The sequence below is a fragment of the Dermacentor variabilis genome, unplaced genomic scaffold (genome assembly GCF_050947875.1).
Source record: "Dermacentor variabilis isolate Ectoservices unplaced genomic scaffold, ASM5094787v1 scaffold_16, whole genome shotgun sequence".
Classification (NCBI taxonomy): domain Eukaryota; kingdom Metazoa; phylum Arthropoda; class Arachnida; order Ixodida; family Ixodidae; genus Dermacentor; species Dermacentor variabilis.
Window position 1 is genome coordinate 9,964,365 of NW_027460324.1, and position 12,435 is coordinate 9,976,799.

Below are 12,435 nucleotides of genomic sequence, written 5' to 3' on the forward strand. Positions count from 1 at the left end.
GAACGAGAGCGAACAAACGGAAAATCTGCAGAAGGCGTCCGGACACCGCCCGAACCACCCAAACTGCAGCAGACGACAGGCGAGAGTCCGTGCCCTGACGTCACGCGAGCGGCGCTCGCATAGCCCCTGTAGGTCGTTCTCGGGCATGGAGGAAGGAAACTGAGGAGAGTCCCTACCCCACGGAGGAAGGAAACTAAGGAGAGGCCCTACTCCCTCCGCGCGCTAGGAGAAAAGTGTGGCGGAAATGACGTAGTAGGTTCTCATTTTTTTTGCTGCTTTTTTTTTGCTGTATGGCCACGCCTTTGGGCCACAATGGCGGCGTTGTTATGGTTTTGAGCTCACACGTGTTGCTCTGGTAGGTTTCGTGCCGTGGCAAAGGCGCTGTGTGGGCGGGTTTGCGTTAAGGCCCAACCACACGCGGTGAATCGTGCGCGCCTGGCTGCGCGTCACGCGTCTGCGAGGCCGTACGCGCCTGTCCTACGCGTCTAGAGAGGGCAGACGCGCAGGAAACGCGCGCGTCAAGGAGGTCTTGATCTTGGGCGTCTGTTTGAGCGTACGCGACGGAAGTGGCAGCTTGTGCACCGACGTCACGTGGGCCGCATGTACACTTCCGGCGGTTCGGAAAGGTTGTTGAAGTTTCAGAATCGTGCGGAGACGCCGGGAGTCGCTGCTGGTTTCGTGTCGATGGAGCACAGAGGCTATGGAGGCGATCAACAACGAAGCGCTGATCGCCTGCGCTGAGGCTCGACCTGCGCTTTGGTAGCAGGCGAAACACAAGCGCCACTAGAACAAGCACTTGACGAGGTGGTCGTGGATCGTCATTCCCAACGCTGCCGAACAGGCGAGTGCTCGGAATTTTATACGGGCGTCACAGCGGAGCAGTTTCAATCGCGATCGAGCCCGATCGGGGTCGGATTTTGTGATCACGATTGCCTGTACCGCGCAATGTGCGTAGAACCGATCGTGATCGAGAAATTTGATCGCGCTCGATCGCCATCGAAAGCCTAGCTGTGTGGCACTGGTATAAGCTGCCTCTCTCATCAGCCGACTCGCAGATGTCTAAAACGCGTTTCATCTGTGCAGATGACGTTATCCCAGCGCTGCAGAAGTGATGGAAGTCCGCGGGGAATAAATTTCGGCGCCTGGGAATACGTTTCAGAAAGAAAAGAGCCGCGCCGTGCCAGACGACGTTCAGGACGACGTCATCTGGCTGTTTTTCGACCAGATGATGTTTCTGCGCCACACAATGGAGAGTAGACCGTAAGTGATCTTGAAGTTTCCACCTTAGCCGGCGTGTTAAAAATGAAACACGGGATTTTAGTGCTTTCCCTTTACCACGTTAACCGGCGATGCCGTATGTTTGTGTTATAGCTGGCAATGCACCGCACTTATGGGAATCGACTCAATATTGTGCTTACACAAGCAAGTCGACGCACAGTATGCATTATATTCAGCTTTGTCTAATTGGCGATAAAATATTTGTGCTGCATCGCCGCTCCGATTATCGCATATTTCGTTAAATGTGATCCGGTGAGGGGACATACAAGCAGTACAAGAATAGCTTTGTATATTTATTTAGGTACCCACAAAGCCAGTTTGGCTTTGCAGTGGGGAGCAGAGAAAGCAGAAATACAGGTACAAAATAACAAGTAAAATAGCACTTAAAAACCTAACAGTAAATCATAAGACAGAAGTACAGAGACTATCACATACAAATTAGCAGGATGAATAAAAAGAAAAGGGCTTGCATGATGCACACACAAAAACAAAACACAAAACATGCAAGTAGTTTTTTTTTATTCTGTGCACTGATCCTAGAAGGCAGCGTGCAAGTCAATGGCCAGTATTTAACTGAGTATTGAATGTTGCAATATTCATGTGTACCTTGGGCACTTCAATGCACAGTTTTAATTTTGCATTTTGTTGCTTGCCAGCAGTGTGCAAATCGGTGCTTCATCACAGACCCTCAAATATTACCTAGCTTGCTTAGGGATTCATTCAATGTCATCATGCTGTAGGAATAAATGCGCCATAGTACTGACGACATTGTCAGCTGTGTAATTGATAATTCTTTTTGTGTCTGCTCAGCAGTGTCCTTACCTAATTATCAGCCTGCGGTTATTCTGCAGATCCCAGGTGGTGTGGTTACTCGTTTAAGCGAAGCTTTCACGATGTTTGTGGAGAACGCTGTTCCTGCTTAGCAAAATTTTCAAGGAAGGACTAGATGATCCAGTTTAACACATTTTCACTGTGCAAAAAATGATTATTGAAATTTTACATGCTAAAACCACGATCTAGTTACATTATTTTAATTGGTATTTGCATTACGTCCAGTACTGGTCACTCGTGCAACACAGTAGCCAGTAGTCAGCTGGGATGACAATGGTGCAACGACTGCATTAATATCAGTATGAGGCGAGCTATTTGGCAAGACAGTAGGAGCAGCGGTAGGAAAGTCCAGAGAAGAGGCAAAAAAAGCTTGGCTGTAAGAAACCTTCTGGAAGGGTTTGCTCGCTAAGGTCAGCTTTGCTGGGCCAAAACACCCTTTACAAGGCAGATGGCAAGAAGGCAAACATTATTAGATGTAACTTCCTAAATACAAACAACAAATGCCCTGATTACTACGTACACAGCTTCACACTGTGTTTAGACGTACATTCAGTTAAGAAAAACAGTTTAGAATGAGATGAAGTTTACAAACAAGTGAAAGGAAAACAAAGTTACAAGCCAAAAACGTTTCCAGTAGAAAAACTAGAACAGGAGAGAGCCTTATACTAAAGCAAGACCTAACAGTACTACTACTCTATGTTTAGAGAGTGCAAGCATAGGTCTTTCAACATGAAATTTATTAAGTGGTTTTACTGAGTAAATGTAGTGGAATGCTTCCTGCTAATTATTTCAAAACTGAAACATTCCAAATATCATGCACTGTTTTGAGTAGAAGTAATCACTAGGCTTTAGGCATGCAGATCTCGTAAGAACTGCTTAAATGCATCACAAGCAAAAACAGAAAAAGATACAAAAGCTACACTTATGCGCATGCAGAAACTGTTCATTCTGGTTGTATAGGCAAGCCACTTTTGTCCCTACAAAACTGATTCAGAGCTTCAGTGTACGCTAATAAAATCACACACTAAAACAAATGTGGACGGATTTGAGCCTTCATATTTTTGCATCCAGACTGGCACATTATTTACACATTGACAGTATGTGCAACCCTTATTACGCTCACATGCAGGATGTCCGCCAACCTTCCACCAGTGCCCCCATTGAGTGAGGAGGGAAGTGCTGCAGACATCTTAACAAAAAATGTGCCAGTTTTCCGATCTGGCAACACTTGGAAGTGCCATCACCGTCAAGTGAAGTCACAAGCGCCAGCATCGACTCTGTCTTCGGCGTCGCATGAGTCTGTGGAGTCTCAGGGCATTTTAGAATCTCTTGAATCACCGATGTTTCAAGAAGTTCTGGTTCCTGAGGATTCTGAGGCACACCACAGCAGTCCGCAGTCAGAAGCATCGCTGGCTTCAGCAGGCAGTCGTAGGCTGGATACGTTAGGAAGCATTGCTTCTGAAGCAAAGTCAAGGGGGAGGAAAAGGAAAAAGAAAGATTAGAGTCAGTTAATATTGGAGGAATTAGGCAATGTTTCAAGTGCAATCAAAAGATGCAAACCACAGGACGACCTCGAACTTTTGCCGTCTCTCTGCTCAAACACATTAGAGAGGTCAGTGAGGATACGCATTTCGACATGAAAATTACATTGATGCAAGTAGGAGAGTAATTCAAAGATTAATGTTTTTGAATGTGTACTTTTTGTATAATAAAGCCAAGAGACAATGAAACAAAAGGAAATCATTGATGAATTTAATTACTTTATATCGAAATGGAAAAATAAGGAGGAAAATGAAAGTATATAAGAAGGTAGCTTCTCACTAATGGGAGACAAACCCACAAACTTTGAATTATGCTTGCATTGCTTTACCAGTAGAGCTGCAGCAATGGCTATCCCTCTGCAAACTTTCTTGGGCCTGAATGTGCATGTACTGGATCTCACCCTGGCAGTGTTAGCCAACGCTACTCATGCAAGAACACTCCAAGAGCCTAATCTAGTACACATAAACATTCTATGAAATTGATGGTGGAACAGCCTCCAGCTCAATTGGTTTTGGTTTTAGCTCCCACCAGTGGCAAGTTATATTTTGACCACTTTCATTTCCCTTCTCCTTGTGATGTTGACATTACAAATAAAATGAGTTATTTTCCTTTATGCTTTATATATGTTTCCTTGTCTGTTGTTGTCATGTCAAAGCCCCTCAGCTCTTCTTTTTTGTTCATTTTACATTGTGTTGTATCCATATTTTTGTGCGGTATTGAAGAATTTCATAAAGTTGATATCTGTGGGCCTGGTTGGCTGGCCATTGCTGCTGTAGAGATGTGTGAACATGTTTTAGCAACACACCTACGATAAAGAAGCACTGACTTGCAACTAAAGGTTTGTTGTTGCAAGACAGATGTTTATCGCTTTCATCTGTGTTTACTCATTCAGCCTGTCTTGCAGCAATGAACCTTTTTGAGTTCACCACCTGTGCATGAAGAGTTTGTGCATGCATGTAGAGATGCCTGTACATGCCTGTAAATAAAAAAAATGTAATAAACCTTCAACCAGACCCCACTGAAAATTTCGGTTATATGCTGCAAGTTGTAAAGCCTGTCGGGGCGTTCTAGCAGCGCAAGCATTTTTCATATTGTTTTATTATTATTAGAAGAGGTAGCAGAAAGGCAAAAGTCTTGCCACCACATAGCCAGGAGGCGAGGTTCACTGCCAACATAGACAACCTCTACCTCTCCCACAACTATCATCCACAAGCCACATTCCTTGCATTTTTTTTCTTTGTGTTCCGTGGCTCAGTTCCAGAATTGGTTTTGCATGTTCTGCATTGGATGTTTGGCCAAAGTCTTTGTACGTAATCAGTGACATTGAAGGCAGTGTGTAAATGAGACATTTATACGTATGACCCTGCTTCACTGGCAGGAAGCAGGGCTACCTGACGGGAGCCGTGAACAGCATGTGAGCTTTAAAAAATTTCTTAAGCTGAAAAAAATGTAAGAAATTTCTGCGGCTGTCGTGCTGTTCTGCAGTTGTTTAATACTTTGCAGGCACGATCGCCACTATATGACTTACACACCACTGCAGAGTCTAGCCGCCTCAATCCCCACACAGTAAGTCAAGGCAACGTCTTTTATGTCTTACCGGGATGCCAAGTAGCTTGAATGCAAGTTGAAAAAAAATTAGTACGCATGTTTCAATTGTTTGAATACTAATTATGATGACATGATTTTTTTTCACAATGATCTACATGGCTGTGGGGGGCCCTTTTCAGGTGACATACGATCAAAATTCATTTGTGTAGGTTAGCTACCACCTTTGTTTAATACTACATGTGCAAGCATACCTCAGTGCATGTTTTACAGGTTGCGCAAGGTCAAAAGCACTGAGGTAGCTTTTGTGCGATGCCAGTCGATGGCAGTTTTTTTTAGAGTTAGCCGTAACTGTTACACTGGTGATGCAGTAAGTGGAAACTTTCAGTCTCTGTGCTCATGCGATCATTTTTTTCTTGTATTTCTTTTCACGCGCATTGTCAGTACCATCATTACTATTTCTCGTTTTGTATCAGCATTTCGTGTCCCATTTTTTTATGTGTTTATGAGTTAATAAATAGTTAGTTGTGTATAATTCTGTATTCTGTGGAAAGAGAGAAATAAAGATTATTATTAATATATTATTATTATTATTATGTATTAGTATTTTTTATGCACGCTCATTGTCAGTCGTTTCCTTCTTTCTTTTGTTTTGCTTCAATGTTTTGTGGCTCCTTCCTGATTTGGCTTCCAAAAGGCGGCGGGCAGTAATATGTAAATAAAATAAAATAAATGATACATTAAATGACAAAGAAACGGTGTTCTGTATTCCTGCAATCGCACATTATTACTCTAGGGGCAACTGTCCTTTACCAACCTCAATGCTACAGCAAGTCGTTCTCCAGGCTCCAGGGGTTTCTCGAATGTGGTGCTGCCGTGTGAGGGCCTCTGCTAAAAAGCTCAATAGCTTGTCCAAGAGCTGCGGCGCCTTGCGAAAGAACTTGTAGAAAAATCCGTGGTCATCCTGACGTATCCGTTGCATCTGTAAAAAATGGTGCATTATTGCCTGGCAGCAAGACCATGCCCTGCCCATATACACGCGCAGGTATCAGGAGCTGTACACTTTTCACAGACACACACGTATAGCCACTAGCCATCATTAATTTTACCCCCTGCTTTGTTTATGTGCTTGAATACAAACAGTGGTTCGGCAAAACAGGAGAGCCAGTCAACGGTATATTAAAATCGTGCGGCCACTGCCAAGAAACTTCCGAAATTAGTCGCACAGAATTTTAACCTGCCCCCCAGGTCACAATTTAATTACATTACACTTCATATTCTACAGTCACAATTCTGAGAGACAGAAAATATAGGAAATCGTATCTCCTCCACAAGCTTCATATAAGACAACCAACACGTGTAGAAAGGTGTTCTTGAATCTATGTGCTATACTAATGGCACAAATATAACTAGCAGTCCTTAGCTTTTTGTAGGGGTGTGCTAATACCGAAAAGTAGATTTAGAATCGAATCAAATGAAGAAAAAATAATCTGGATATCAAATAAAATATCGAATAGCAGAAAATGTATTACAAAACTTAATCCTTACAAATTTTGTGCAAGAAAAGAGGCTGCTACACAAGCTCTGTGTAAACAGTATGGTCTACTGTTAATAATGAAGGGAGCCCCAAATTAATATTACAGATTGTCTGTTGAATCAATTAAGCGCTTCTTCCCCTCTGACGCTGAACAGTTAATGACCGTATGTCGTACGGCATACACGGGTTAGACAGACGGCGGTTGAAACGTCGTGAGGTGTTGTCACCACGTATCCAATATACTATCTGTATGCTTCCGGCGGCTAATCAGCCCGATCTTCGCCTATGCTTTCGCGCTTTCCGCACTACACCCTGCTCTTGTCGTTCCGCCTGTTCGCGTGCGTCACGTTATCGTTTCGATCGGTGCTGTCAACCTGGACGAACCTTGCACCGACGACGCGATGCTGTTCTGCGAATTGGGCGTTCGCGCTCTGCGAGTACGATCTCCGCATTACTACTTTAACCCTTTCGCTTATGCGCGCACTTAAAAACGCTGATAAGTAATTGCTGTCCTAACGAAGATAAGTCTCCATGTCCAAACACTGGCTCCTAGTTCTACCACTGTAGATCATCGAAAGGAAAGAAGTTACTCACAGCCGTAAAGTCCTTCTTTACGCAGTTGAAAGACTGGCCGGACCCACCAACGTCGCCGCCGCAGAGGCCGCAGACGCTTTCTGCGCTCCCGCCGCCGTTTTAAGAGCAGCAGCAGCAAAAGCTTCTTTCTCATGTGGTACATTACGGGGAGAGAACGCTGATGCCGGCGAAGCAAGCGGCTAAGCAAGGGCTCGGCAGCAACGTCGTGCGTGGTCGCGCGCAGATGTCAGCTGCAGTTGTGAGCAAGCAGACGCTATCGCGCGTGATGTTGATAATTGATGTAGCTTTTCTTGCCATAAGGATGTATAGATACGAACAGCGTGCGTTTCTCAACTTAAAAACAATGTACTAGCTCTAACATTGATAAATTAAATAAACATGGCTAGCCATAAAGAAATTAAAGATAAACTTTTCTCAAAGCCAAAGACGACCGTTTCCGCCATCGCTGGGCAGCTGGTCTGTCAGCCCTGTGCTACGCGCAGCGAAGCGCGCACGTGTGCGCGTATCGTGTGGCTGGACGCCCTTCCCTTCATCACCCGCGTACGCGCACGCAGACGCGTACGCTTACGTGTACGCGTAGCGAGACGCGTATCCCGGGCTGCGTGTGGTTGGGCCTTTAGTCACCGTGTCTTGTTGCGCTGTGTTACCTGCGACGTGCTCTGCCGGATGTTGCGCGAGCGCACGCGCTCCGCGCGTGAAACCACGCGCAGCGCGGCGTGGTTTCGCGAAAGATGTAAACAAGAGAGGAGGGTGGCCCAAAAGGCGGAGCATCGCCATGAGCAACGCCGACTTCCGGCTTCACTTTTGCTTCACAAAGAGTGACATCAGGGCCTCTCCTTAGTTTCCTTCCTCCGTGCCCTACCCCCTCCGCGCGCTGGGAGAAAAGTGTGGAGGAAATGACGTAGTAGGTTCTCCTCTTGCTGATTTTTTATTCGTTTGCCGTAGCGGCCACGCCTTTCGGGCCACAATGGAGGCTTTGTTTTGGTTCTGTGCGCTCACACGGGCTGCTCCGTAGGTTTCGTATCGTGGCAAAGGCGCTGTGCGGGCAGGTTCGCGTTGGTCTCCGTGTTTTGTTGCGGTGCGTTAGCTGGACCGTGCTCTCCTGGATTTTGCTGTGGCCAGGTGGGACACGAGGAACTAAAGTTCGTGATATGAACGCGCGTGCAACGCTGTACGTAATGTACGGCGCCACGGCAATGGCAACGGGCGAACGAATATCCGCGGGAAATATTGCCCTCTTTGGCGGAATCATGCTATCGTGCTCACGATTGTTTAGTATTGCTGCGGAGCGCGTGCGTCCGAGAACCACGGTTGCGCGCAGCGCGGCGTGGTTTCGCGAGAAATGTAAACAAGAGAGAGCTGGCCCGATAGGAGGAGCAACGCTATCAGCAACGCCATCTTCCGGCTTCACTTTAGCTTCCCAAAGAGTGACGTCAGGGCCTCTCCTGAGTTTCCTTCCTCCGTGTTCTCGGGGCTAATAAGTGGAAGGAGGGCGATCCGTGCGCCGAGGCCATTTGCGCGGAAAGCTGCCAGATGGCGATGCCGAACTTTTAACCTGAACCGCTGTTCGCACTTGTTCGGGGCGCTCATCGGAAGAGCACGATCGGTCCGAAGCGCATGCTTGGCTCCTGAATGCTTACATTGCTCAAAACGTTAACAAAAAAAGAATAAATTGTTTTTTTTTAATAGTGGTGTTGGGCTGCTGAGCACGAGGTCGCGGGATCGAATCCCGGCCACGGCGGCCGCATTTCGATGGGGGCGAAATGCGAAAACACCCGTGTGCTTAGATTTAGGTGCACGTTAAAGAACCCCAGGTGGTCAAAATTTCCGGAGTCCTCCACTACGGCGTGCCTCATAATCAAAAAGTGGTTTTGGCACGTAAAACCCCAAATATTATTATTATTATTGTTTTTTTAATAGTGAAAACAGTTTTGTCTCGGAAGCTCTGAGCAGTGAGATTTTAGGTACAAATCTGGCTACACGAAACTTCAAGGAACTACGTGTGTATGCTCGATATGAACGGGTGTACATCAAAATGCGTCCGCCGAGGCCGCGATTGCAAAGAAATATTTCTGAAAGAATGTATGAAAACATTTTATTCTGGACAAAAGCACTGCTACCAAACAGGCGTCAGTGTAAATCTAGGCGCCTAGGTAATCCTGCTGAGCTTGATATGCTTAGCTCTCTGTTGCTTTGCGCTTCTCGAGCAGTTTATACTCTTCAATAAAAAGTGGAGACGCGTGAGGACATAGAAGGAAACAATTCTCATGCTTACGTCTTCCTTGTGAAGGTCGCATCCAACACCATTGGAGCAAAGAAAATTACTCTTCACAGAGCCACAACATCGCAGATGCTGTTCGTGTGCAGTTCTGAAACGCTTCACATTCTGTGAATATAGTCTCGAAAGTTTCAATGAATGAGTACAAATGTTGTGACGGATACAAAAGTCCGCCCCAGTCACACTGCTCAGTGTATTCTGAGGGTAGCAGGTGTGCTCTGGCTTCTGTTCGTCTGACGAGGAGCTGCTCACACGGGCAGCAGTTAAGTTTCAGGACGCATTTTCTTGCTACGTAGCCTGCTACATAGTATATTAGCCTCTGGTCACTCCTCTCTACTACTACTGATGAGTGGCTGGCACGAGGAGCTTCTACTGTGGCTAGACAGTTTTCAGCTTCTAACTTCCCCTGAGAGAGCAGCTCATCAACGCTGTTTGGAGTAATGCTGGGAGTTTTGTCGTTCACGCTGAGAAGTGCATGTATGATATCAGGGTTGCCATTTGCACCGTCCACACTCCTTGCCATGTTGTAAAATGACAAACAGTTTACTGTGTTAAGAAACTGGTCTGGCGAGGGGTGGGCATTACAACCGCTGGATTGGCGAATTATGCCGAACGTATGCTCACAGGGTCGGTGCTGAGGCGAGCGGTCATCAAGTACTTGAACCCTACATTCTCTGTCAAGTACTTCAAGTGAGACAATGTGCTAGCAATAGTGACTCTCAGTCCTGTCGTCGTGGAATCACTCAGAAACCCACCCTTGTTAAGGGTACCAGCTTCCCATTTGTTTAGATAAAGGAGAAATTCCTCTAAAGCTGCTGGAGTAGTCGAAGCGGACCTCAAAGCCTCTGCAGTAAACTTTGATGTCATCGCTTTGATCCAACTTGTTAATCTTCCTGCAAAAAAGAGCAGAAACAAAAATACTCAAGTTAACTGAAATAGGTTTACTGCTGTACAATCGCATCATAAATGCAACTTACTCGAAGAACTTTTCCGTGGCCACTATTCTGCCGCATTTTCTTTCAACCTCTTTCTTGTAGAAAGACATGGCCCTCAGGACATTCGTTCCGAAAAGTTCAAGTGCATAAGATACCCTCATCCTTTCAAATGAGTTGGGGCTCATGTGTGCTTCGGTAAATCCTCGCATGACCTTAAGCGTGCGGTCAGGGGAGTCCAGAAGATATGCTTCTCGAACGGGTTCCACTGTCACCTAAGAGAGCAATAGAACTGCATGAGTGTGATTATCTAAGATTCAACACCTGATAATTGGCCTAACCGTAGCCTACTGTAATGCAAGTACAGCAAGTTATGCTAAGGTTTCTTTTCATCACAGTGTCATCTATATGCCTGCCCTTCCGGAGTGATGAATCCAGTCTTCAGAAGGGCATTCCTCAGACACTTTATGAGATGAGGAAAATCAGATACGAAATGCAATTTTCTCTGAGCATCAACTGGGTGGTGAAATTTGCAGGTAATATTCTTTGATCATGCAGACACCCCAGCCAGCCTCCACATCCACCTATTCCACGTGGCTCCATCACATGTAATATGGTTTACGAAGAGGCCAGCTTTCTCCACAATCATGAGGGCCTCAATCATTATTTTTAATAAAATGTCTCCTTTGACATTCCCTTTGGTTGCAAAGACGCCGATAATCTGTCTCCACTTCCCCACAAAAGGCACAAACATAATTATCATTCCGTGGTCCATTGCTGATACCTCTTGTGGCTTTTTGAAGTCACCAAGGTTGACAAAGCCTTGAATTTAACCCGATGATGAAACGCTCAAGTGCTCGGAGAGCTTGATCTCGTGTGAGTGGTTTTAAAAGAGAAAATGAGATAGTACAGCGCCGTTACTGCCTCTCGTGCGAGGGCACCTCCACAGCACTGTACGGGTGGGGGGAAAGGGATAAAAAGAGTAGCGGAGAAAATTGAGTATAGGAGGGAGAGAGAGCCCAGCGGTCAAGGAAGGAAGGCACGTCAAGAAAGGCACGGCGGCTACAACCGCTCGTACAGGTCGGCGCCGTCCAAGTATTCGAGCAGCGCTGTGAAGGCGTGCCCGATCACCGAGGAATGGGCCGACGGGAAGAGGAAGCGCCTCGGTGCTGTCGCACGGCAGGCTGAGGCGGCGGTACGCGTTCGTGAGCGCGTCACGCTGGGCACCGCAAAAGTACATGCTCCAAGTCCTCCACATCGGCGCACTTGAGGCAAAAGGGGCTTCCCGTACCTTGAAGGCAGTGCGTCCTTGCTGCGGTGCGGTAGCAGCCGATGCGGAGACGAAGCCGCTGCGCCCGGTCTCGTCGGTGAAGGCCCGTGCGTGGCAGCAGCTCCGGCGGTTTGCCGCTGGCGACGTGGGGATCCGGGTGTCGTGCTCACAGCATGCCGGCCACGGTGTGACGGGCGACATCGAATGGCGTGACAAGCGACCGAGGTACTGGCGCAGTGTTGGCGGCTTTCGCGAGCCGGTCCGCTTCCTCGTTCCCGTGTATGCCAATGTGGGAAGGCACCCCATAGAATAAAGAACAACTTTAGAGAAGGGAAACGTACCTTCCACAGTGGTTCGAAACTAAGCAGCGGCAGCGCATGGAACTTGCCTAGGTGGACGCCAGATGGCGCTGCTAAAACAGGAAGCGGAAATGCGCATTTTTTTAGAGCATTATCCAATATGGCCGCTTTACGCCGGTCGTGCAGGCTTGTATCCGCTCGTTCGCGCCGTACTCGCCCCGCCGCCTATGGGGAACCAGCGCTGGATAGGCGGCGCGTCGAAAAGAGTGTGTTGCACGCCGCCCTGGCGACGAAACGCGGCATATTCCAGCCGCTCGACCAGACGACAC

The 12,435-nt window shown here is 46.9% G+C and overlaps 1 protein-coding gene and 1 long non-coding RNA gene across 2 annotated transcripts; one reads left to right on the forward strand and one right to left on the reverse strand.

The window, feature by feature from the left end:
- Positions 1 to 399: 399 nt before the first annotated feature.
- On the forward strand, positions 400 to 4,271 carry LOC142568061 (uncharacterized). The gene is made up of 3 exons (XR_012825360.1): positions 400 to 841; positions 1,084 to 1,260; positions 3,239 to 4,271. It is a non-coding gene; the product is annotated as an uncharacterized LOC142568061 (long non-coding RNA).
- LOC142568060 (uncharacterized) lies at positions 3,190 to 7,943 on the reverse strand. The gene is made up of 3 exons (XM_075678144.1): positions 7,328 to 7,943; positions 6,014 to 6,178; positions 3,190 to 3,567 (listed from the first exon to the last, which is right to left on the reverse strand). The coding sequence occupies exons 2-3, from the start codon at positions 6,176 to 6,178 to the stop codon at positions 3,229 to 3,231; spliced, it is 504 nt and encodes a 167-aa protein (XP_075534259.1). The 5' UTR covers positions 7,328 to 7,943; the 3' UTR covers positions 3,190 to 3,228.
- Between the last annotated feature and the right edge of the window lie 4,492 nt (positions 7,944 to 12,435).